The sequence below is a fragment of the Giraffa tippelskirchi genome, chromosome 5 (genome assembly GCF_054371585.1).
Source record: "Giraffa tippelskirchi isolate mGirTip1 chromosome 5, T2T-mGirTip1v1.2.pri, whole genome shotgun sequence".
In the NCBI taxonomy this organism is placed as follows: Eukaryota; Metazoa; Chordata; class Mammalia; order Artiodactyla; family Giraffidae; genus Giraffa; species Giraffa tippelskirchi.
The window spans coordinates 54,940,520-54,966,219 of NC_137279.1; the positions used below are offsets into that span (position 1 = coordinate 54,940,520).

General features: G+C 39.9%; 2 protein-coding genes and 1 non-coding gene across 7 annotated transcripts in view; 2 read left to right on the forward strand and 1 right to left on the reverse strand.

Moving 5' to 3' along the window:
• Window positions 1–19,752, forward strand: part of RAB3GAP2 (RAB3 GTPase activating non-catalytic protein subunit 2) — a 109,384-nt gene extending 89,632 nt beyond the window's left edge. For 2 of the 3 annotated variants that reach the window (XM_081491967.1, XM_081491965.1), the window contains exons 24-35: window positions 119–347; window positions 1,717–1,890; window positions 1,991–2,097; window positions 4,542–4,608; window positions 7,447–7,517; window positions 10,134–10,169; window positions 11,391–11,465; window positions 11,783–12,001; window positions 15,285–15,374; window positions 15,576–15,797; window positions 16,435–16,593; window positions 16,789–19,752. In XM_081491967.1, the coding sequence (XP_081348093.1) occupies window positions 119–347; window positions 1,717–1,890; window positions 1,991–2,097; window positions 4,542–4,608; window positions 7,447–7,517; window positions 10,134–10,169; window positions 11,391–11,465; window positions 11,783–12,001; window positions 15,285–15,374; window positions 15,576–15,797; window positions 16,435–16,593; window positions 16,789–16,944 (1,605 nt within the window). In that variant the 3' untranslated portion in view covers window positions 16,945–19,752. The remainder of the gene's footprint in view (window positions 1–118; window positions 348–1,716; window positions 1,891–1,990; window positions 2,098–4,541; window positions 4,609–7,446; window positions 7,518–10,133; window positions 10,170–11,390; window positions 11,466–11,782; window positions 12,002–15,284; window positions 15,375–15,575; window positions 15,798–16,434; window positions 16,594–16,788) is intronic. The other variant, XM_081491966.1, reaches the window with a different exon arrangement.
• On the forward strand, window positions 15,956–16,030 carry TRNAQ-UUG (transfer RNA glutamine (anticodon UUG)). Its single transcript has one exon. It is a non-coding gene; the product is annotated as a tRNA-Gln (tRNA).
• Window positions 19,753–19,979: 227 nt separating the features above from the next.
• The window catches only part of IARS2 (isoleucyl-tRNA synthetase 2, mitochondrial), a 40,798-nt gene continuing 35,077 nt past the window's right edge, over window positions 19,980–25,700 (reverse strand). Inside the window, exons 20-23 of one of the 3 annotated variants that reach the window (XR_014054193.1) lie at window positions 24,957–25,128; window positions 23,616–23,847; window positions 21,689–21,833; window positions 19,980–20,496 (exon numbers count right to left, since the gene is read on the reverse strand). Coding sequence is in view for 1 of the 3 variants with exons in the window: in XM_081491968.1 (XP_081348094.1) it covers window positions 20,354–20,496; window positions 21,689–21,833; window positions 23,616–23,806; window positions 24,983–25,128 (625 nt within the window). In the remaining 2 variants the exon portion in view is untranslated. Of the gene's footprint in view, window positions 20,497–21,688; window positions 21,834–23,615; window positions 23,880–24,956; window positions 25,129–25,700 lie in introns of all 3 variants that reach the window. The other 2 variants (XR_014054194.1, XM_081491968.1) reach the window with 2 other exon arrangements.

The following is a 25,700-nucleotide window of genomic DNA, read 5'->3' on the forward strand; positions in this document are numbered from 1 at the left end:
CATCTGTGTATTGCTTTGTGATGTATCCTGAAGATCCATCAGCTTTCACGTTAAAAGCTCATTCAAATTAGTGTTAATCCAGACTTAGCCAGAGTATCAACTGTGCGTTTTCTATTAGTTTTCCCAAACAGTTTTAGGAACTGACTCGGAAGCCCTCACCGATTCCTGGGAGGCCCTTTCTCTTGACACGGAATACTGGAAACTCCTCCTGAAACAGCTAGAGGACTGTCTCCTGCTTCAGACTCTGCTTCACAGCAAAACGAACACCCGGACCTCCAAAGTGTCTTCGCTGCAGGCTGAGCCGCTCCCGAAGCTTTCCGTGAAAAAGCTGTTAGAAGGAGGAAAAGGTAACCTAAAGTTATTTGAGTATTTGTAGCCATAGATCTATATTTTTATGGCATAAGTTTTCTGGGGCTTTTTTTTTTATAGAAACAACTGAAAAAATAAGGAAAGAAAAATACACTCAGATTTTAAAAGTAAATAGATAACCCACCACGTACCTCTTCTCAACTTCCAAGGCCCATCTCAAATGCTGCCTCCTCCAGGAAGCCTCTCATGACCCACTAACTGCGAATTTTCTCTTCTTCCTCCTAATATTCATGGAACTTTATACCTTCTTTTCAGTGCATCACTTTCTACTATTCCAAAGTCATTGGATTCCTGTGCTCAAACACCTTGTAGGACCACAAATATCTTAAAATATTGGATTTATAATGACGTACTTCCTCTCCTTATTACCAGCATCTCTGTCAGACATCTGATACTGGAATGACTCTTTCTGGGTTTAAATACTAGCATTTATGGTTTTAATTTAGTTAACTCATCTTCTCATTCTGTATAAGATTTGTGAACATTTTCAAATTATAAACTCACTATCCTCTGTTCTTCCACCTGGTGAAAATGTAGGAACACCATTTTAATATTAATTTGAGCAATAGGATCAGGACTTCATCCTGGAATGGGAATTATCAAATGATTTAGAAGCCAAGCATAAGAAATTAGATCACCTGGCATACTGCTCTCATTTATTTCCACTGATAATCATGATTTTGTATTCTTGTTGTCAAAAAGGTTTACATTTGAAGCAAAATAGGAAGAAAGACTGAGAGGAAAAAGTTTTAATACATTAGAGAAGCTTGTATTTGTTTTAGGTAGTAGGCAAGACTCTTCATCTTGAATGCTTTTTATGATTTATAACTTTCTGGACTATGTTGATGACTGAAACATGGTATAGCATCATGCTATTAATTAACTGTGGCTAAATTTTGCCCCCAAATATTCCATAGAGGAAAGTTCTTGATTTCTAAAAATAGTATTTTGCCCTAAGAAACCTTAACACAAGTATCATGCTAATGAGTCTGTTTTCACTTGCATTTAAATGAAAGCATTTTAAAGATGTATTCATGCCTTCATCTGTGCCTGGTAAAATGCAGTTTGAATTTGTGGACATTGAAGGTAAGTGTGTATAGACATTAATATTTAGCTAATATTTTACAAGAGTGTAAAGATGCCCTTAGAGATCCAGTATCCCACTTGCCCTCACATGGTGAGTGGTAGGTGGTGACTCTGCTATAAATCTCATGGCTCTGGGGTCACTTTTAGGCTTAATGCAATGTGGCACTTAGGTCTTCTTGGGGACAGTGAGATCCTGCACTCTGTGGGCTCCTTTGGCAAATGCTGCCAATGTTCATTTTCTTTCTCATCTCCAAACTGTAGGTGGCATTGCAGACAGTGTAGCCAAGTGGATATTTAAACAGGACCTCAGCCCCGAAGTGTTAAAACTGGCTAATAAAGGAAGAGATGCAGAAAACCCAGATGAACCCAGAGAAGGTATTAACCGAGGTTTATTTGAGGTATCAGAGGTGGAGATGGACTTGGGAGCCATTCCAGGTAAGACATAAACACGGGTAAACAGGAAATCCAGCGTGAAGAAGGTGGCTGGAGCTCTCCCTCAGGCAGGAGTAAGACATCGCTGTCTCCTAACTTTCAGACCTGCTGCACTTGGCCTACAAGCAGTTCCCTTGTAGCCTCGAGCTGGACGTGCTGCACGCACACTGCTGCTGGGAGTACGTCGTGCAGTGGAATAAAGACCCGGAGGTACGACTCTTGTCACCTCTTTCGTGGGACTGTTCTCTTCACTTACAGACACTGACTTTTTCCCCTTTGGAGTAGCTCCACGCCAGGAGCTATACAAGGCCTTTTTCATACATAATCCTCACAATAAACCTATGAAGTGTGGGTGTCATCATTATTCCCACTCTAGAGAAGAGAAAATGGGCTCAGAGAAGTCAGATTCCTTGTCCAGGCTGTAAGTACATTGCTAATCAGTGGTCAGGCCAGGATTCAAGCCTAGTAGATTTCTCTGTGTCCAACGCCAGTGTGTTCTGTCCTATTCTTAATAAGTTGCGATGAGTGTACCTTTTATTTCCTTTGGAATTTCTACATGAGATAGTGTCAACCTATACACAGTTCTTCACACTGTAGTCATCATGATCAAATCCAAAGTCAAGATCCTGATGCCAGTCTGACTGTCTGCTTGGGCATCACTTTCTGCCCCTCCCAGCAGCCTTCTTCCCTCGTAGACAGTCTCAATCTGGAAGCAGCATGAGGAGAGGCCCCCCCAGGCCTGGAGACAGGAGGCCTGGACTTGAGGGCTCCGCACAGGTGTCTGGGTTTGGGCCAGTCACAATCTCTTGAATCTGATTTTTCTCCTCCTACCCCTTTTTAATGATGGTACCAATCTTCAGGATGGACACCAGGATAAAATAAGATGTGAAAATGCCTGACGTATATTTCTCTTGGCTGTACAGTCCTCAGAGCATAGGCCTCCTTAGTTCTTTGGTAAATTAACCTCAATCAAAATTCTTTTCTTTATCATCCTTGTATCAGGTTGCACTATTGAAGGAAAATCTCACTGATGACTAATTCACACTAAAATACTAATGACAGGAGCTTCCCAGGTGGCGCTAGTGTTAAAGAACGCGCCTGCCAAGGCAGGAGACATAAGAGACGCAGGTTCAATCTTTTGGTGGGGGAGGTCCCCTGGAGGAGATCATGGCAACCTAGTCTAGTATTCTTGCCTGGATAATCCCATGGGCAAAGGAACCTGGTGGGCAGCAGTCCATGAGGTCACAGAGACATGACTGAAGCAGCTCAACACATAAGCGTGCATACTAATGATAGTGATATTTTTCCTTGCTCTAAATGAAACAATGTTGTCTTGAATATGTAATCACTTTCATGTTAAAGGAAGACATTTTGAAAATAAGTGCTTTAAGCAAAGTAATGTTCTTTGATCAATTAAACTTTGACCAAAAAATTCCCCTCCCATCACTCTTCAGTTGACCTCCCCACAGCCTAAAGGGGGAGCAAGTTTAGTCTCCTCCTTAAATGGGACACTTTTGCCACATAAGAACCTTAGGACTAGAACAAAGACATGATAATTTCTAAAATCTGAGTGAATTAGTTCCAGATTCAGGTTTAAGAAAGTGGTATTTAAGTTAAAAAGCTTTGTCCTACAGCGGTCATTTCTAAACCAAAGGCAGTTTGCATAATAGACTCTGTTCAGTCCCATGGCTCCTGGCTATGTGACGTTTCGGAATGTTTCTGAGCCTTTTGTTCTCAATTTCCTTCTTAATAGATATCTTGAAAAGTTGTAGCAACTTACAAAGAAAATACACACATGGTGTCTGACATTTTGATTTGTGTTGCCGTTGTCATTTATTATAATTATTTACATTTAAAATCAGCAGTCGTTTTTCTTACTTGTTTTTTTTCCTGTTAAATATTTATCTCCTTGCTCCATCCAACAACCCCTATCCCAATTCCATCATTTTACACACACAGCTTTACTAGGCTCAAAACAATTGAAATTACCTTTGGGGAACTTTTGACACACATTAGCAGACACATTAATAATGTACAGGCCACAATTTTAAACTGCCTTGATTAAAAAGAGTTGAATGTTCAGCAGTCCCTCTTATATTTCCTATTTCCCTTTACTGCTTTAATGTTTTCTCCTTGGCACTTATCACTAACATCCTCTGTAAACATCCTCTATAATTTACTTACTGTGTTTATCATCTAGTTCTGTCACTAGAGCATAACCTCAGTGAGGGCAAGGATTTAGGTCTGTTTTGTTCATTACAGTATGTCTGGTGCCTTTAGCAGTCTGGTGCATAGTAGTTACTCAATAAATAGTTGTTGAAGAATTAATGATATTTACAAAGAAAATAAACCTATTGTTTTTACATTTGTGTGAAATTCAACTATTTATTAAAGAGAACATTGCTGTGATGTACAAACCACAGTAAATTTTTAATCCAGATGTCCAGATATCAGTCATTATATAGATACCGTAAATTTAAGAGAGACCATTAACATTACCTTATGCAGAGTTTCTTCTTATATAGCAATTCCATGTTCTTGTAACATTCTTGGGTTACTTTATGTAGAAATGTATGTAAGAAGTCTCCATTTATATTTGAAACACCTGTTGAATAATACCTCTTCTTTCTCTCTTCTTGCTTCCTCCATGCAAGGAAGCACGTTTTTTTGTTAGGTCAATAGAACACTTGAAGCACATTCTTAATGCCCATGTTCAGAATGGTAAGTAAACAGGTGTTAAAAATGTAACTGTTTCTTTCAAAAGAGCCAAATCTCTTTCTTTTCTTTAATAATATTTTTTTATTTTGTATTGGGTTATAGCCTGTTAACAAACAGTGTTGTGATAGTTTTAGGTGAACCAGGAAGGGACTCAGCCAAACATATACATGTATCCATTCTCCCCCAAATTCCCCTCCCATCCAGACTGCCACAAAACACTGAGCAGAATTCCCTGTGTTATACAGTAGGTCCTTGTTGGTTATCCATTTTAAAAATAGCAATGTGTATATGTCCATCCCAAACTCCCTAACTATCCCATCCCCTTCCCCACAGAGCCAAGTCTCTTTAAATTCACATCCTGGTAAATTTTTATTTGATAAAAATAAAATAGGTCCTACCACCTAACACATTACTGTGTCAAGCTGCATACACAGTACCAGCTGTTTTAATTGCTTGAAAAATGCTGTCCAGAAAGGAGATGGGGACTGGCAGTAATTATCACCATCTCTCCCCACCCATCAGTTTCCCATGCTGACAACTATTCCTGGGTGTAGTGAGGAGAATATTATGCATGAATTGTTGATTCCCTCTTTAGTTCACAGGTAGATAAGGGAAGAGGAATGGGCTGCTCAGAACTTAAGTCCTGATGAAAAAGTTAGGGTAGCCAAAGCCTAATAATATTATATGCTAGAAATTACTTTGTGCTGCTGCTTTTTTTTGTATTTATTAATAACCTAAGTTTATTTCATTTGTTTACAAAGTAAATGCATTAATATTGTCTTTTTAAAAAATGTTTTATTGAAGTAGAGTTGATTTACCATACTGTTAGTTTCTGGTGTGCAGCAAAGTGATTCAGTTATACATACACATATACATGTATATATATGTTCTTTTTCATATTCTTTTCCGTTATGGTTTGTTATAGGATATTAAATATAGTTCCCTATTCTATGCAGTAGGACCTTGTTGTTTACCTATTTTATGTGTAGTAGTTTGTGTCTGCCAAATCCCAAACTCCAAATTTATCCCTGCCATCTTGTGCTTCTTTTAACGAACATGAGTATTCTCCATTGGCTTCTTTACCACGGGGACTGCTGTTGTCTTCTTGAAAAAAATGTTACAATTTATTGTAGAAAAATGGTCACCAGATTGCTGGCTTCATTTAATAGAAGAGTTTCCCTGTAAGAATTAATCAAGGAGCTCAGTAATGGACTAGTGAGATACTAAGATAGGAAGTTAGTAAGATACTAAGTGGTGAGACTGGGTTTGGGTCCAGATAAGAGGAGATAATCACCTTTTTGTCTCTGTGATACATTATAGAGAAGCTGCTTATTTCTTCTGTAACACCTTCTTGCAGGTGGTATGAGGTCAAATTGCAGAAATTCTAAAATTCTTGTTTTACTTTACAAGAACTTATAATTTATTTTATATATTTGTCTCTTTACTCCTAACTTTCTTCCAAGGGAAGAAAAAAAGATTTAAAGTGACTCATTTGGAAAATATGGTCTCTAGTGGATTTATCTTTACTGATAAAATTAAGTTACCTATTGATCACAGGCTACTATTCAAGTTAGAATTTTACCCAGTTTGTCGGGGGAGGAATAAATTTTTGGGATTAACACACTACCACACTACTACATTGGAGAAGGAAATGGCAACCCACTCCAGTGTTCTTGCCTGGAGAATCCCAGGGACAGGGGAGCCTGGTGGGCTTCCGTCTATGGGGTCGCACAGAGTCGGACACGACTGAGGTGACTTAGCAGCACACTACTACATATAAAATAGATAACCAACAAGGACCTACTGTATAGCACAAGGAACTATAGTCAATATTTTGTAACATCCTATAAGGGAAAAATATGTGGAAAAGAATATATATATGTAAGTATGAGTGGGGTGTGTGTTTGTATATATACACATAGACGTGTGTGTGTGTATATATCTGAATCACTGTTGTACACTTGAAACTAACACAGCATTATAAATTAACTTTACTTCAATCAAAAAAAAAACACTTTACCCAGTTTGTACATTGAGTAAGTTTCCTGGCTTCTGCACAACCTCACTCCTAGTTACAGAAGCAGCTTTGTGGGTAATAAGACAATATGTGAAATGTCATGTTTATACTGCCTAACTATTGCAGAAATTCTAGTATCAGTGCCACAGTTTATTGTTTATGGACATGTAAAGCCCAGATTTTTTGTTTGGTCGAGTTCTTTTTAAATTTTTTTTTGTATTTTGCTTTGCTTTTTACTACTTTTTTTGTATATTGCCTTATTTAGTGGTCACATATAAGAAAAATCCTTTAGGGCTGTTTCCAGTGTTTGGCTGTCGACTCTCTTGTACATATTTTTGTGATTGTTTCTGCAGAGGACTTGCTGGGTCACACGGTCGGCATACGTAGCTTAGGTAGATATGGGCCAAGCAGTTTTCCAAGGGGTTTTCCCAGGTGATTATCCCACCAGCAGTGTGTGAGCATCCCCATTGTTTCCACATCCTCATCCACACTTGGTGTTGTTATATTAAAAAATTTTAGCCTTTCTGTTGGTCAGGTAATGATATCTCTGTGTAATTCTAATCTCTGTTTCTCTCATAAATAGTGACGCTGTCTTTTCTTACGCTTATTGGCCATTTGGATATCCTCTCACACAGCCCAGTTCTGATTTTTATAGATGATAAATGTTTTTATCAATTTTATAAATATTACATAAGATATAAGAAGTAATATCTAAATAACACAGGTAGTTTTATAAACTTAATGAAGAAAACAGTTTGCTATATATGGTGAAAGAGAAGATATATAAGCATTCTGCTTACTGCCTTACTTCACTTGCTATCCAGGCATTGCGCTGATGATGTGGAACACATTCTTAGTCAAAAGGTTTTCTGCTGCTACATACTTGATGGATAAGGTAAGGTCATTTTAAATTTGAAATTTCCTGTACTGACTTCTTGTTTATTTGGCTTCATTAATAATTGACTGATATAAGAAAGATTATTTACATTGGGCCTTGTTAGACTTTTTTATTTGATAATTGCATTTTATTTATGCTCAGCTGTCCTGGCATTTTGGTGGCTTGAAGAGCCCAAATCCTTGAAAGAGAGTAATATCCTGTAAAAGCCTCTTAACCCAGGTGATTAGGACCAGTGGTGAACTCAAGCAAGGATTTACATTTTATTTTAAATTAAAACATATAAATGTACAATTTCTCATTGATCATGGGATGCAGGGCCAAGATATTTTCTCTAAATAGGGTCGATTACAGTTTTACTGAGGTTTTTCTACATAAACCTCACCCATGGTATATTGCCTGTGATTTCTGGATCCTGTCTCTTTAAAACAGTGATGCCATCTGAGTATAAAATCTTAGGATTTTTGTAATTTATCCCCTAGTCTTTATAGTTTTTGCTCTATATCTAATCCACTAGACCTTGGAGTGAGCTACTCTCCTCCATAAATCTTTTTAAAGCAGTCTACATAGTATTCATGTAAAGAACTCCCTTGTCTTCCTCATTCCTTTTTATTAGTTATTAAATTACAGACTTACAATATGTACAACCAGCATAGGTAGATTTGGGAACAGACATAAAAGGTAAGCCTGTGACTCAGCCAGTGGGAGCAGAAGCCGCTGGTGTACTAGAGTGGAGCCTCTGGGCCTCAAGCTGAGTGGCTGGGGCCCAGTCGGCGTGCCTCACAGGCCAGTGGAGAATGTAGGTTACTCCGGCGGCAGCTAAGTGGGTGTTGGGAGAGCATGTGCTTTTAAATGTACAGTGACAGACATTCCTAAACCATAAAGAGCACTACAGCTCAGACCCACTATAGGCCATCGCTCCTGTAGAAAATACTTTGACAAAACTGGTAACATTTTTTTTTAGTTAAATCTAACTGTTCTTCCCTGTACTCCCATCTTCCTTGCCCACTTACCTGTTTATTTCTTGAAACTCACTCCTTTTGGCCTGTGTACTGTTGCTTTGTTTCACCTCTGACCACCGTCTTGAGAGACTGATAATGCAAAGCCTTTTCCGTGTGTTAAGCTGTGCAGATGTTCAGCATTCTATCCCAACTGTCCCATCTGACACTCACAACTTGAGTTGGATTTAGCAGTTCTGAACCAGGAAGCAGAGAGTTTAGAATCATTCATTCAATGGATATTTATTATGAGTATCTCTTATGTGCCAAGGACGGTGCCAGGTTCTGTGGTTGCGAAGAATAAAGTCACAGCCCCACCTTCAACCCACCATCGGAAAGATGGTAAACAGACAATAGGGTGCTTTTAGAACTCAGAAGAGGAATGTAAATGACAAGGGAAGCCTTCTGGGCTGATTTTGGAGGATGAGTATGTGTGAATCAGTAAAAAAGAGGGTGAGAAGAAAATGTTTCCACAAAAAGCCCTGGAGATGGGAGATAGCATGTCGGATTCAGAGAGCTGCAAGTAGCTTTGATTGGTTGAAGGTCAAGCTAGAGACAGGAGCAGGAAGTGGACCATGGAGAACCTCCTCTGTGGGTTATGGATCTGGGGTTTTCTAGCGTATGTCAGCTATTTAGCAGAGGGCCTGGCACAGTTGGCAAGGGCACAGTGAACGGTAGCTGTTATTTTTATCTTGGAGACTTGGGGCAGTTTTAAGCAGAAGAATGGTATGATCAAATTTGCATCTTAAAAGATGATTCTGGCAGCAGGGTGAAGTATGTTGCAGTTGGGGTGGGCTGAACGCGGTTGTTTTGAAGGCGTGGTTGTTTTGAAGGCGTGGTTGTTTTGAAGGCCATTGAATCTTAAAAGATGATTCTGGCAGCTGGGTGAAGTATGTTGCAGTTGGGGTGGGCTGAACGTGGTTGTTTTGAAGGCGTGGTTGTTTTGAAGGCCGTTGAAGTAATCACAGTGAGAGGTAATGAGGTGAAAAGGCCTTTGTCCTTTCATTTTCACTGTTTCCTGTGAATTTTCTTATCATGTAATATTCTTGAAGGGCAGAACTTTATCTTCCACTTATTACCCCGTATAAAATATACAGTAGGATCTTACGAATTACTTAAGGAATAAGAACATCAGCTGATTTTTCTGAGCCAGGAATATAGCTTCTGTCTGCTCTTAGACGGTTATTCCTTCTTTCTGACCTTTTGAAAGTACTGTGTATCATCAACAAGCAGAATTTTTAGCTGCTCCTTATTCATAGCCTTGAGTTTGGTTCTAAATAGGTTTTAAGGCAACACAGTTTGATTATGGAAGTTGGGAACCTGATCTTTGGGGGTTTTCTTATTTAATAGTTCAAAAATAAGTATTTTTGAAAAGGATGATTTGTGAGCCCAGTGTAATGTATTTTCATAATATATATTTTTTAACTTCCACCACAAAATTGTTTTATGCTACAAATTAGTAGAACCAACATTTAATTGATGACAGTAGTACTGCATTTATTTATAGCTGCATGTATATTTTAAAAATTCGGTTACTTTTTTCTTTCTATACCATAGTTTAATGTCTTTTGATTTAAATTACTAATTAAATGCAGCATTTTGTGTCCTCTTGTCTTAGGTTGGAAAAGCACCAAAGGATAGGTTATGCCGAAGGGTAAGTGAATCTTCCTTAACTAGATGAATAGTTGTTAATTCTGCACTTTACATAGTACTTTATTAACTGTGGGGGTGAACTTTGCCTTTTACCATTTTGATGATATAATGAGAGATAAGAAAAATGGAAAGAGAACATTATATTAATAAGGAAATTGGTTATGACCTATGGTCAATTTTAATTTACCTTTCCACATCATCAGATAGTATGTTTAAACCAAGTTTGCCAAGATGTCTTCAACTTTGGACTGTGGACAGGAGATCCACAAAAAAAAATTGCATATTTTTGCTGTCTTTCAAATTAGAAATTTATAACTGAGGTGGATTCATACGAGTAGTGAACTTGATCTACCTTTATATAATAGCTATTGTACGAACAGTCTTAAATGATGTTTTAATCCATGGATACAGGGGTTTATATTTGAGGTCAGTGATTAGTAATGCTAGCGTTTTTCAAAACTTTGAAATATTATTACAAATATCTTAAGAAATACTAGGACACAGGAATCCAGCCTTTATAGGCCCTTAGTCCTGAAAAATCTCCATTGTTGAAGAATTTGTCTGTATGCTCTTGCGTGTGGCTCTGTGACTGCTTAATATGTGTGTAAACACACACTCACACACTGTATTCCTTAAGGATGAATTACTTATGGTTGTCAGGCATTTGTGGCTGTTGGTTTTAAGACCTCATGTGAGCACAGTGGCCCCTTGGACAGGCCCCTTCAGGAAAGATCCATCACCCACAGCATCAGTGTGGTGTTTAGTTCACTAGCTTGGGGATCTTACTTTAGTTCAGAGGGCTCAGTTCAGTCCCTGAAAGATGCTCTGAAACCAGACCATGGTATTGTCTTGGAACTTTCCAGGTTGGCCTGTCTTGTGTGACTCTTACTGCATGCACACCATGATTGTTTGGCCAGCAGATGCCTAAGCAAGCCAGACACAAGCCATCTGTGGCTGACTGACAACACCACCTCTTTCCAATACAGAAAGATACGCAGTTTTTAAAAATTGAGGGTAGAACCATGTATTTTAAAAGCCCTATTTTAAAATCTGCTGAATCTACAGAAAGAGATTAAAATGTGCGAGTGCCTTGACTTTCAGTTCTTACCTAGATGTTCAGTGAGGAAAGTCAGTTGACTAGATGCGTATGTTCTGTTTATTTTTCTGATTAAAACCTACCAGTTTTCCTGCTGGCGCTAATGATGTCCCTTCTTACAAACAGGATGTGGGGATGAGCGACACAGCAGTAACTTCTTTCCTCGGCTGCTGCTGGGATCTTCTTCAGACTTTAATGGAGGTAGAAGGGTGGTATTTTCATGCTGAACTGTCTCTAAGATATCAAATATTTTGAAAGTCATTGGCGCTCAGAAAGAACTATGTAAAATGAGCTTGTTTTTTCATTTATTCTCTTCGAAGTTTTGACTTAAGCCTAAAAAATAGTGACGTTTCTTATTAGTATTGGTTGTTTTTTTTGTTTTTTTTTTTTAATTATAACTTGAGGGATGGGGGAAAATACGGGTTTCTACTTTGCTGCTGGTAAGAAGCTCATTAAGATATTGGCAAGCTGTTATTTCTCCGATTCTGAACATAGCTCTCCCTTCTCAAAACACCCAGGCAGATGTCAGCCGGGATGAAATGCAGGTGCCTGTCTTGGACACAGAGGATGCCTGGCTGACCGTGGAGGGCCCGGTCTCCATCGTGGAGCTGGCGCTGGATCAGAAGCACATCCACTACCCGCTGGTGGAGCACCATTCCGTCCTGTGCGCCATCCTCTACGCCGTCATGAGGTTCTCTCTCAAGACCGTGAAGCCGCTCTCTCTTTTTGACAGTAAGGTAATTCTCAGAGCAGTTGGGATCCTCTCGGAGCTGAGGGTCTAGCAGGACTGTCTGATCAGAGAAGTCACTGGGTTTTGTGTGTCTTGTATAGGATTATTTGTTGTGGGGGTCTTGGTCCTCTGTTCCTTGTCAGGCTCCCTATTCTTCTGATTTACCTGAAATATTGGTGTCCCGGGGTTCAGCCCTCTGAGCCGTCTCCCCCCGTCATTCGTCTTCAATAAGCTCCTTTTTTCCCTCTTGTGTGTCTTCAGGCCTGACCTTTCCCCAGAGTTTGAGGCATGTGTTTCTGCTGAATGCCCCTCTTGGCCTGTGCAGTGGGCTGCACATACCTCCTTCCTGAAATAGCTCTCTATCCCTGCCCCTACCCACCCTTGACCTACACTTGCTGTTCCCCCAAGTTCACTGGCTTGGTCAGTTGGTGAGTGATGTCACCATCTGTGATGTGGCAGAAACTAGTAGTCTGGAAACATCTAGCTCAGTCCCCTTCTTCGGGTCCCACAGCCACCGTGAGCGCATTCCTGTTGGTTCTTCCTTACATCCCCTCTTGTCCAACCTTCTCCGTCACTGTGGCCCAGGCTCAGGCCTCATTGTCTCCCCTGGGCTGGTCCAGCAGCCTCCAGTTTCCCTCCATGTAGTCCCTGCTGCCAGACCTTCCTTCCCAAACTCAGATTCAGCCGTATTAGGTTCATGCCGGAACATAAGACACAGCCTTGACTGGCTTCTCCACCCGGGCTTGTGTCCATAGTGGTGATCTGACTCTGTGCAGCCAGACAACCGCTGGAGACCCCTCGGGCTCCTGGTGCTGGGAGCAGAGGACAGGAGCCCCTGCAGGAGGACTGCCCCCCAGAAGAAGGGGGAAAGCAGGGCGCTGCCCGAGCTCAGTTCCTCTTCCCAAAGGCACCGTCCCTGTGGGGAGCAATGAGTGCAGGGGGAGAGCAGAGACCTGCTGTTACTGTTATAACTACTATTACTAACCATGTTGTTACTATTTCCTGCCATGCGGAGCGGCTTCCCACCCCTTGACTTACCTCTCCTCCCCCTTGTCCATTCCTCATACCCCAGGCTCTAGCCACTGCTCACCACCTCCACCCCTAGGAGAAGGCAGGCATTTTTCTCACCTCTTGTCTTGTATTGTTCCATTTTCACAGCCAGCTCTTCCATATGGTCGGTTCCTGTTTGTTATTCACTTATCACTTAAGTGTCACCTCCCCTTCAGAGTCTTTGTCTACATTTCCTGAACTGACCACCTCTTGGCCATGTCCCCGTGTCTGTGTGCCATGCCAGGTACATAATAGGAACCTGATAAATGTTTGGTACATTCATAATTAAGGAGATGATAGATAAAGAGAGGTTACATGGCAGAGGTCTGCAGAAGGGATGGGGGGAGGTGGTAAATAGAGAAGCCAGTGGGAATCAGGGAAATCAAGCCTCTTGGAGAAGCCAGTGGGAATCAGTTGGTGATGATGTGGCCTAGGGAGAAATAATGAAGATCATGGAGGAATTTTGAGAAATCAGCCACCTCATGACAGACTAGTGCAGGGTGAAGGAGAGGGCATAAAAATTCAACCCAGTTTCAAAGTTTGGGGGACTGGACATGCCATTTAAAGGAAGCCCATTTAGAAGTTCTGGACATGTTGAGTTTGAGAGTAAATATAAGCAGAAATAGTGTATTTATTCTAGTAAGTACTTTAAAGTTTGATTTTTTTTTTTTAAATCAGTACTCCCCTCAAAAAGGGACTTTTCAAAATGAGACCACATCCAGCATTGGACAGGCACAGTGGTGATGCTAGTCTCAGCCCAGATCATGCTCAGGTGGCCTGGGACAGCTGTGTGACTCACGTGCAAGTACTGAAGCAGTGTGTGCTGTGGCAGGTGACACAGAATCCCACCTTTGCATTTACTATTAAGAGTCGTTTCAGTTCTCCTAGCCTGAGAGTCATGACTCCTGGTTGTCCTGAGTGGTAAATGATACTCAACACCAAGTGCTCAGCAGTGTCTGGAACATAGTAAATAATAAATGCACACATGCTCCCCATCCCAGAGTAGAACAGACTCCAGTATGTAAGACCTCCAGGTAGAAACTACAGAGTAACAATCTGAGTGCGTGGGGAAACTCTCAGATGATGTTGAGAGGCAGCAGGTTGCCCTCATAAGTCTGGCATGTTCCCTCACCAAAGGATGAATGGCTTCACTCTACTTGGCAGTCCCTCCAGATGATCTGTAATTACAGGTTGGGTCTAGAAAGTCCCTTAGGCGATATCTGGCACAACCTGAAGAAACAGCACCCTAGGATGGTGGGATCCTTTGTTCCAGATGACCGGGTGAAAGGAGTGGGCTTGGAGCCCAGATCTTGCAACTCACAGGCCAGTGCTCTTTGCTGGTATTGCATTTCCTTCCTGAGAACTTCTGAAACTGTATTTTCTGATACTCCTTTTTAGCCCTGTTCTCTTATTAAACAGGTCCTTTTAAACAATTCAACAAGTGTTTTTAAGAGGATTCAAAGTACCTATTACGTATTAGTTACCGATTATTACTTAACAGGCAGATTCTTTACCGTCTGAGCCACCAGGGAAGCCCCATTACATACAAGTGATTCCCAAACTCAGTGGCTGAAAACAGCAAGTGTGTCATTTTTGTGAGTCCAGATCTGTGTTCCCCTAGTGTAGGCAGCTTTGGCTCAAGGTCTCTCGTGTGTCTGCAGTTGGTGTGTCAGCCAGGACTCCACCAGGGTGGGGATCAAAATCCACTCACAGGCTTACATGAGGATTGTCAGGACTCAGTCCTCCTCACATGGGTGACTGCGCACGCGGCTGCCCTCAGAGCAAGTGAGAGTGAATAGGAGCTTCTAGGGCAGAAGCCACAGCCCTATGTCACCTGATCTTGAAAGTGTCAGGCTGTCCTCTCTGCCTAACCCTGCTCACCAGCCCCAACTCAGGGGAGTGGAATTACACAGGGCATGGATACCAGGAGGAGGGCACCCCTGGGGTTCACCCTTAAGGCTGCTTTCACCATAATGCTTATAAAAGTTAAAAGAACAGAATTCTGAAATGTTAGTGTTCAAAGACAAAGTCAGATCATGAGTTATTCTTTTTTAAAAAGTTATTTAATTGGAGGATAATTACTTTACAGTATTGTGATGGTTTTTGCTATACATCAACCTGAATTGGCCATGGGTGTATGAGTTATTCTTTATTAAATGACTTCATTTTTAAATCTACCGCCCCCCCCCCCAATAACAGTCCATACTCATCAATTTTCTTGGTCTCTTCTTTTTCTTTAGGGGAAAAATGCATTTTTCAAAGACTTAACTTCAATTCAATTATTACCTAGTGGGGAAATGGATCCAAATTTTATTTCTGTACGACAACAGGTAAATTACAGCTATTGGGATGACCAGCTCTAAGGTATTTTTGAGAACTAGTTTCTCTTTAAATTATGTGTCATTTTTTGATAACTAGTTGTAATGGAAAAGCTACTCTAAATGACAGAAAAGCCAAGTTACTTGGAATTACATATTTTTTTAATGAAAATACTAACGAGATGTTGCTGTATCTGTTTCTCCACCTTCAAGTTCTTACTGAAAGTCGTCAGTGCAGCTGTCCAGGCGCGACACACAGTCGCAAGAGACAGAGACTCCACAGAAGAGGCAGCGGCCGCCCCTTTTGGTAAAGACCAGGACTGGCCAGTGCTGGCCGTGGACTTGGCCCATCACCTTCAAGTCAGTGAAGATGTTGTTAGGAGGCATTATGTGGGGGAACTCTACAACTACGGAGCTGACCACCTAGGAGAAGAGGTAACAAACAGCGTACGAGTGTTGTCTGGGCTCAAATTTTAAAACTGATAGTTGGGGTAAAGAATCAGTAAAGTTGCCAGTAAAGCTTGTTTTTCCTTCTTTTGTTAGAACTCCTAGGCACAATAGTAGAACAGGATTAAAATAAGTAACTAGGGAATTCCCTGATGGTCCAGTGTGGTTAGGACTCTGTGCTTTGATTGCTGAGGGCCTGGGTTCGATCCCTGGTCAGGGAACTAAGATCCCAGATGCTGCAGAGCTTGGCCAAAACAATTTTTTTTTAATAAAAACTAATCAAATTCCTGTTTCTGGCCAGTGTTTAGCCTGCACACAGGTCATACAGTGTGCCGGACCTGTTTTATGCAGAGGGACAGAGCAGTAAACAGACAGGGTGCCATCCTCCAAATCCAGTCTACTTATGGGAGCTGAGAAGCATGCTCAATTCTGGGTTGAGTTGTTAATGCTGTGAAGAAAATTAGTAAGATCATGTGAATAAGCAGAAGTAGAATAGGATGATCAGGGGTGACTTCTGAGCTGAGCCCCAAGGACAGGAAGCAGCCAGCCACTCAGAAAACTGGGAACCTTGCCAGAGGCAGAAATAAGATGAAGTCTGTACGTTTGTCCATGTTCCTCCCTGCAGGCCATCCTCCAGGTTCAGGACAAAGAAGTCCTGGCCTCGCAGCTGCTGGTGTTGATCGGGCAGCGGCTGGCACACGCCGTGTTCTGCACACAGACAAGGGAGGGACTGGAGCTGCTTGCCAGGCTGCCCCCCACGCTGTGCACCTGGTTGAAGGCCATGGTGAGTGCGGGCGTGAGGGAAGGCAGACGGTCACTGGAGGTTTTCTTATATGCATTTTTAATAGTGGAGAAAAATGGAATTTTCTTAATTCTGAACAAAAGCATTTTTACTGGGAAATTACTCTCCTGCTAACTCTTAAGTAGCAGTTACTTAGTTGTATATAACTGATGGGTTATTTTTGTGTCCCATTTGCAGAACCCCCAGGATCTTCAAAACACAGAAGTGCCCATTGGAACAACAGCTAAACTAGTAAATAAAGTCATTGAGCTTTTACCAGAAAACCACGGGCAGTATAGTTTAGCCTTACACCTCACTGAAGCTGTGGAAGCCATATCTCTTCCTCCTTTATGACAGTTATCTCCTGCAAACAGTCTCAAGTTGTGTGACTCTAATATGAACTAGTGCATGGTTATTTTACACAGTAAGATCTGGGATTTTATGGAGGGAGTATGTATTTTTTCTTTTGTAAAGTAAATAAAAATACACATTACTTTTAAAAAGTGCAGTCTTGGCTAAATTCCACCTTTGGTTAATATTGACAATAAAATGTAAACAGATGTCAGTTATACTATTAATTTCTCTTGAAGCTGTTTTCCTGTTTATTTTTGATTCAAGCACTTAACGTAGCTTTCTTGTCCAAATTTGCTATTTAAAACTGGTTATAGTTTACAGATTATGTTCTTTTAAGATTCTATATTTCATACTCAAAATGTTACTGTAATTAAACTTAAATGTGTTCATGTATATGCTCCATCAGTAAAATGAGAGAACTATCTCACTCTGTTTTAATAAATGTTGGGAAAATGCTTTTGTTATCATGCTTACTCCTGTCTTGGGGTCTGCCCCCTGGAGTTCTGGATGCTGACAGGCTTCTTTCCCAGAGGAGGTTACACTGGTGCCATCAGAGGAGGAACAATGGGTTCAAGACCATCATATTCATCAGAATGGACACTAAGTAGAACCCTTAACCTGTTGCGCTTGCCAAAACAGAATCTGAGATGCAATCTAACCCAGCAAAATTAATTATAACGCAAGTTAAGATTTGCTTTTTGCCAAGATTCAAAATTGTATCCACATCAGGTAACTGTAAAAATGTATTATCTTGTAAAACTTATGTTTAAAAAAGGCAAAGATGCTAAAAATTTAAATCCAACTTTATTTTTCCTACAAGTGTTTAGAAATGTATGTTTCTGGGATCTAGTCATGTTATCTGTTCTTAGGAACAGTATAGAAAATGCTTAGTGATGATACTACAGCTTAGCAAACCTACCTCACTGCTGGCTTGAGAGGATGAATACAACTAATTTTGTACCCTACAGTGCCTAGAGCAGTCCAAGTGCTGAATAATCATTTGTTGATTAAAACCAAATTAACCAAAACTCTGTAAAAAAAAAAAAAAAAAGTACGTTGAGCTGTACAAATACCAAGTATTTATCAAGGTAAATCTTTGGAATGTAGCCATACAGGGCAATTGTTGACATGTCCTGGGTCACAGTTGTTACACATAGCAACTCGTTGTGAGTTTGTTTCTTCACTTCCTCAGGAAGAATTGTGCAAATTTGAGGTGTTGTTTTCAGGAATATAAAGGAAAAGTCTGATGTCTGAGAATATCCCAATGTAAATTCTTTTTAACAGAGAGATCACATTCAAATAAGAACTGTCTAAAACCTAGTAATTACTGTTTCATTTTAAATTGGGAGAGATTAATTTTTCAGGTGCCTTGAGTATTTGGGGTGAAGGCCCATGTGTCTGACCGAGACATATGCTCTGCAGTAGTAACACTTTAGTGTTACTAGACCTCGAGCTGGTCCAGCCCCTCAGCCTCTGCTGGGATCGCTGGTACTCCATCCAGACACATTCACGTGATTTCTGAGTGTCAGGAGTTCTGCGGTCACTTGTTACGTGCACTCTAAAAGATGAGTTCTTTCCGTGACTTTTCTAGATACTCTGAAAGTAGCTATGAACCTTGGAGGCTGGTCAAAGAAACTTAGAATTACAGGCATTTTTAAAGAGTAAATTACTCACTCTGATTCCATTATCACTTTGGGGGGGTATCTAACAAGCATTTTAGATAATAAAACTGGTTGAACTTACTCTGATAGGACACATAATCAAATTTTGTGATTGTTGAGAATATATTAATAAGCCGAAATGGCTCCTAGGACCATTAAATCACTGAGTCTCTAGTTAGATTTATAATCCTAAAATTTGCCATTGAGAGAATTTTAAAGTTGAATTCTCAGTTGCATGATTAAGAAAAGCAGTTAAATATTTTACTGTTTCATTAAGGGCTTTTAAAATAAATCTGGTAGAGGAAAGGAAAATAAATACCTGTGTATACAGTCTGTAACCACGAAGAGCCACAAAGAAAGGAATTAGGTTTCATACAGAACAGGCAGTTGCTGAAACAGGTACGTTGCACATACTGCAGTTATTGGTGCAAAGCCGATTTACCAGTGAGTAGCTTTTTCTTAGATATACTCCCATCCCCGTGTATGTTTCCTTGTTATCATTAGGTAAGCATTCTGTACCTTGTTCAATTCTGTTGTAAATGCAAAGGAAATCAAAAGGGTTCAAATAATCATAACTTCTACATTACAAGTTGTGTTTAGATGTAGAACTAGAATAGACAAGATAAATGCACATGGAGAGAAATAATAGTACCAGGCTTCTAAATGCGTCCTACTTTTGTAAAAAGAAAAATGAGGTATGGAGAAAAGAGTTTCACCTTTGTTACAAAAATTCAACTAGGGTCAAAGTAAACACAGTTAAATTTAAATAGCTTTCTTGAAAAAAAATGATTAGAATTTAAAATCACAGAAAACTCATTTAATAACACTAAGCATACATAGAATAAGTTCTGTTAGCAGTTACTGTGGTTCATTTCACTTAGATATTTTTAAAAGTACTCTATAGCAACAGTAAAAGCCCTCTCTCACCCTAATAGGAATGGATTTGTTATATTTCTGCTAAATAGAATTAACCATCCCTGGAAAGATTTTAATCCTATATGGAATTGTTTATAAAATGCCATTATCTATTGTAATGTATTGTAAGTAGTCAAATTCTGTATATACTGCTATTTTCTGTGTCTGTTCATTGTTGTGAACTTATGTATATTAGTGAAATAAATTTTCAGCTTTCATGTTGTTTCCTTAACATTTACATAGTATTAATGTATTTTTCCCCTCTTATATGAGACATATTTGGTGACTTTTTCTGATGTGCAGCCCAAAGAACTAGCTCTTTTGAAAAGGTTGATGTTTGCTGTTAAGGCAGAATGAAATTACTCTTTTCATCTCTTAAGTAACACACCCCTGCACCGTTCCTGTTCAAAACACATTTTTTTACTTGATATTCACAACTTTTGTACCACCACCAGTCAGTAATTTTCCAGGTGCCTTTATTTTTAGACGTTATAGAACTTAAATACTGCGTGAAGAAGATTTATAAAATATAAAACATTTTCTGCTCAGCAACATTTGTAGGCAAGAATTTTGTGTTATGTTCCAAGTAAGTCCATTATGGATCCACCTGCATATGTATATGTTCCCATATGTATATATACATATTATTGTTTATCTAGTTACAGAAAAACACTTGTAGCTCTGACTTTGACTCTCATCCTCAACCATTTACTCTCCCACTCATCACCTAAATCTTGGGTGTCTCTCCAGTACTGTAAACAATCCATCTAGACACCTAGTCAGTCCTTCAGGAGGTTCTTGCTCAGAAAGCCATCAACACACACTGAGCAGTCCTACTTCCCTTTCACAACTTCTGCGCATCGGAGACACAGTGTGTCTGGTGACTCAGCCGTGTACTTCCAACAGCGAGGGCATTTTTCCTTGGTAGTTGGCATGACAATTACTTTGTATGAAGACTCTTCACGAATATCGCCACCTGTGGAAGAAAAACATGGGAAGAGTATTCCTGACAGGCCACTGAACTTGTGCGTCTCTGTATTTCTCCAGGTGCCCCCTTTCCAGAGCTTCCTCCTTGCCTTGGGAAATACTGCTTCCCTTACACATTTGTACATAAACAGCCAAGATGGTAGGCTCACACAATCTGATGACTAGGGGGAGAGGAGGAATCTGAGACCCTGAGAGGCTGATTTTTCCACAGGTCATGGAGTTCTGTATCTACTCAGGCAGAGCATGCCTGCTTGCTCTTCATCTGTGTCCAGTCCTGATAATTCTACTGCCTCTCCTCTCCAGCTATGTTCTTGATTACGAATTTTAAAAGAGCCAAATTAGAGGGACAACGAGCAGTGATCCCACATTAAACTTCTTGGTTTGGACAAAAGGAAACAAAAATTTGTCCATAATGAACAGACCTCAGACTAGTACAGTACAGAAAAATAAATCATTCTAGTCACTGCACAGAATATAAATTAACATTCTGAAAAGCAGATTAATACAGAGTCTACTACATGATCACTGCTGCCAGGCCTCAAATTTAAACTGATGCCTATAAATTAGCCTCCCACCTCTTGCTGGTGCCTAAAAGCTACTATGAAATACACAGAGAGCATCACTGTACCTAAGATATACTCATGTTATTCTTTTAACATTACTCAGCTTTCATTTCCATCAATGAGAATGAAGTAAGCTGACAAAAATCCCCTATCAAACAAATACCTACAAACGATTTGCTTATAAGATACCACTGTGGGAATGAGTTCAATAAAACTTCCTTGACTTATTAAGAGTGGCTACAATACTGTAATTTGGGGTGAGCATGATAAATTGTAGATTCAACACAAGACAGGGATGGTAGGGTTGGTCAAAGGACAGGAACACAAAGGCCAACTGAAGTAAGGCAGACTGACTTCACATATGGTGACAATGACGTTTTTCCCTCTTCTCTCCCTACCCCTGTGTTCCCAAAATCACCAGGTAGGGCACTTAGAGAGCTGGTTCAGAAACCTGGCCGCTGTTTTCACTTTCTATAGAAAGGTGCATTCACCAAGTGTGTATCTGCCTTTAGAATACAAGTCATCCACTGGAAAGCCGGAGATGACCTGTAATTATCGTTCAGTTGTCCACATGCCATTGTTATCTGGTATTTGTTATCAGTCTCATCTCCTTCTTACCTTCTAAATTGATTAGAAATGTCCCTTTAAGCTCAGTTACATCCTCAGTTATTCCTGGTGGTTCCTGAGAAAGCAAAGTTGTCTGGGATGCCATCATTAATTCATTCAACTGAGAGGTACTGGAAGTCTCCTCAGCTTGTAGCATCTGGGCATAAGCATTTGAAAGTTATTATCTAAATTAATTGTTACCACAAAGGTTATAAAAAGACACTGCAAGTTCTTAATGTTTGGCGAGGAACTCTTTTGGGACCACCACTTCCTGAGCCAATACTATTATATAAATCAAATCTTACTAGTATGAAAGCTTTTAACTAAAAACTTCTAATCAATAATATCGATTGAGAACACAACTCTATGCCAGGCACTTCGCTAGACGCTAAATATCCACCCATTATTTGTAATTGTCACAAAACAGCAACAGCATTTTTTAATCCCCATTTTACAAATGAGGAAACTTGCTCAGGAAGGTTCCCAACCAGTAAGTGGTGTGCTGCAAGTCCAGCCCAGGTCTGTCAGCCTCAAAGCCTGCCCTTTACCCCTGTATTCAATGATTCCTACAGAAGGAGAGGGGTTAAGATACTATCTCAACAAAGATCTGCTTTTAGCGGTGTAGACCAATGATGGCAGCCTGGATAATGCTCAGAATTCTTCTGAAGCACACTGAATTGGGATATCTGATAAGCACTTTTGTACATTTTTCTTGTAATTCTGATCTTCAAAGTAAGTGTGTGACTTAAGTAATACAAAATCCCTTTTAAAAAACAACAAACAAACAAAACCAGCTCATGAGAAAATAGGAGATTCAAAGAGATTGCATTTATACCATTAGTAACTGATAGATTCAGGACTCCATTAGACAGCTAGTTAGTGTAATTCCTAACGAAAATACATTCACATTTTTTAAAATCCTGAAGGTTTTTTTTTTTTAAGTATCAATGATCCAAGCAAGCTGTATTGTTCTCAGCTTACTACTCAGAACTAATGAAGTCAAAGGAAACATGATATGCAGTAGGAAAGCTGAGTACCAAGCTGGGCAGCCTCAACCAAGTCACAGCTTCAACAGGCCTCAGTTTCTTGGCTCAAAAAGTGGCAATCATGAGCTTCCTAACTTGTAAACTTTAAAATGTCAACATATTATCAAACTTCTGTTACCTGAGCAACCATCTTATACCTACTAGCTATTTCAACCCTTGAATCTCAATCAACTTAATTACATTATTAAAAATTTAGATTGAACTTCCAACCAGATGAGATGGTCATTTTTCAGTAGACAATGATAACAGTCAAATGTCAAAACATAAATCACAAAACTAAGTTTTCTTCTCAAACATTAAAACTAGAAAAAAATCTTGAGTCAGTATGTCAGGCTCTAAGCCAATCTGGTCAATCAGCCCCTAAGATCTCAAGGGGAAACTTTTGATGGCCCTTTTGAAAATAAAAAATAGGATGAATGCTTTGAGATCACATGGTAAATTTGCTGGTGCAAATGAATTTTCTTCAGAACTCATGAGTAAAAGATAAAAAAATTTTTTGTTTTGAATCTTGTCCAGATGGATAGAATTCTCAGAAAACCAGACCCTTAACACAAAACTCCCAATTTTTGTGTATTCAGACATTACTGCCAGGTGCTGCCTGTTGTCTAACTAGCCCTGAGGGCTCATGTTTCAAACAGAACTTTATTACACCTTCCCGTTCCAAACTATAAAATATAAATAGCAACAGAGTACATGTTTTAAAAGAGAAGAAAAAGGAAATATACAGAGGCTGGAAACAAAGAATCAGTGATTAATATTAGGATTAGAAGACAGAAATCCTAATTTATAAATTTTTTTTTAAATGTACTACTTACATCGACATCTGAAACCAGATTTTACAGTGGAGCAGTTTGATACAAACAACATTTCAAAAGGAACAAACTGCGACTCACCTCTATGATCTCAAAAAGCAGCCCAGGCTCAATCACAATGATCACCTCATACTCGGCTGCATTTTTGCCAGGAATGCTTCCCAGAAATGAATCTCTCATTGCACACGCGCTTTCTATGGCTTCTTCCAGTCCAGGTTTCTTCCAGATAGAACTGGTTTTAATCCACCCAGTACGAAAAACACTCTTGGGTTCTTAAAAAAAAAAGTTAAACCAATTTATATATATTTTTAAACTGTATGTAAAACTCAAACCATCACACGTTTACTATTCATGGGAAATAAGGATTGTTATTTGTGGTATTAGTATGGTTCTTGTTCAGTTGCTAAGCCATGTCTGACTCTGCGACCCTATGGGCTACAGCGCACCAGGCTTTCCTGTCCTTCACTATATCCTGGAGCTTGCTCAAACTCATGTCCATCGAGTCGGTGATGCCATCCAACCATCTCATCCTCTGTCACCATCCTCTCCTCCTGCCCTCAATCCTTCCCAACAGCAGGGTCTTTTCTAATGAGTCTGCTCTTCGCATCAGGTGACTGAAGTATTGTCTGAGTTTCAGCTTCAGCATCAGTCCTTCCAATGAATATTCAGGGCTGATTTCCTTCATGATTGACTGGTTTGATCTCCTTGCAGCCCAAGGGACTCTCAAGAGTCTTCTCCAACACCACAGTTTAAAAGAATCAATTCTTCGGTTCACAGCCTTCTTTATGGTCGAGGTCTCACATCCATACATGACTACTGGGAAGACCATAGCTTTGTTGGCATCCTAAATGCTTACCAAACATTTACATCAACATTTGGGAATGTAAACAAAGGGCAAGATATACAGTAAGATCTCAAAGGATGCCTAGAAGAAACTAAAATAGAAACATCCCAATATTACAGTAGATGTCTCTGGGTTATAAATAAGATCGTGAGTGACATCCTCACTGTAAAATTCTATAGTTTCTAATTTTATGTAAGTTTAATATAATCAGACAGAAAAAATACAAAAATATTCACTAACAGGCACTATACTTTTAGTAAAACCTAAAATGTATTTCTGACATTTATAAAGGTATATAAGAAAAAGTGATTTCTCAGTATAGTCAAGCTGCTAATATATTTCTCAGTATAGTCAAGCTGCTAATATATTTCATTTTATATATAAAGCATTTTAAAGTGGCTTGAAAGACATGCTGAAATTCATCCTACTCCTCTACACACAGATGCAGAAACTACAGTTATTAAATGATTGAGATGCATCATGCCACAAAGCAGTCACTGTATTAATAGATGAGTATGTGCCTCAAATGTGAAGCAGATAAAAGGAGTAGCTGCACCCTCAGCCAGGGTCTTTCTCACTCAGAGAACAAATCAATATTTCTTACCTTTAATATAAGGTATGTGCTGGAATACCTCTTCAGCCAAGTGAGGAAGAATGGGAGCAAAAGAGCGAACCATTACATCCAAAATTTCAGCTAATGCAGTCTGACAAGAGCGTCGTTTGGGATCATCTGCATTTTCACAATAAAGCCTGGACAAGAACAACTTATTGAGCGGTTGACAACATGCTGTACACAATCACTGCCAAGGTGGGACCTGCCTCAGGCTGAGCTTATTCTGACAGTGCCTAAGTCTATGGCTCTAACTGTCTTCTAATTAAAGGATAAAATATTCCATCATACAACTCTTGTGACTACATCCCCTATTCCACTTGACTCTTTCCAGGTGTGCATACCTCCTCAAAAACTCATAGCTATGCTATGTCCAATTCTGTTTTACAGATCGATAATAGCTAGAATCTAGACAACTTAGTGAAAGGAAAATTAGTAAGTCAGTTGATGGTAGTTAAGATGTGAGTCCCCAGTTCAACAAGCTTCCCTGGTGGCTCAGGTGGTAAAAGAATCTGCCTGCAATGCAGGAGACCCAGGTTCGACCCCTGGGTTGAGAAGATCCTCTCAAGGAGGGAATGGCAACCCCCTCCAGGATCCTTGCCGGGAGAATCCCATGGACAGAGGAACCTGGTGGGCTACAGTATATGGGGTCACAAAGAGCAGGACACGACTGAGCGACTTAGCAAGCATGCAGGACACGACTGAGCGACTT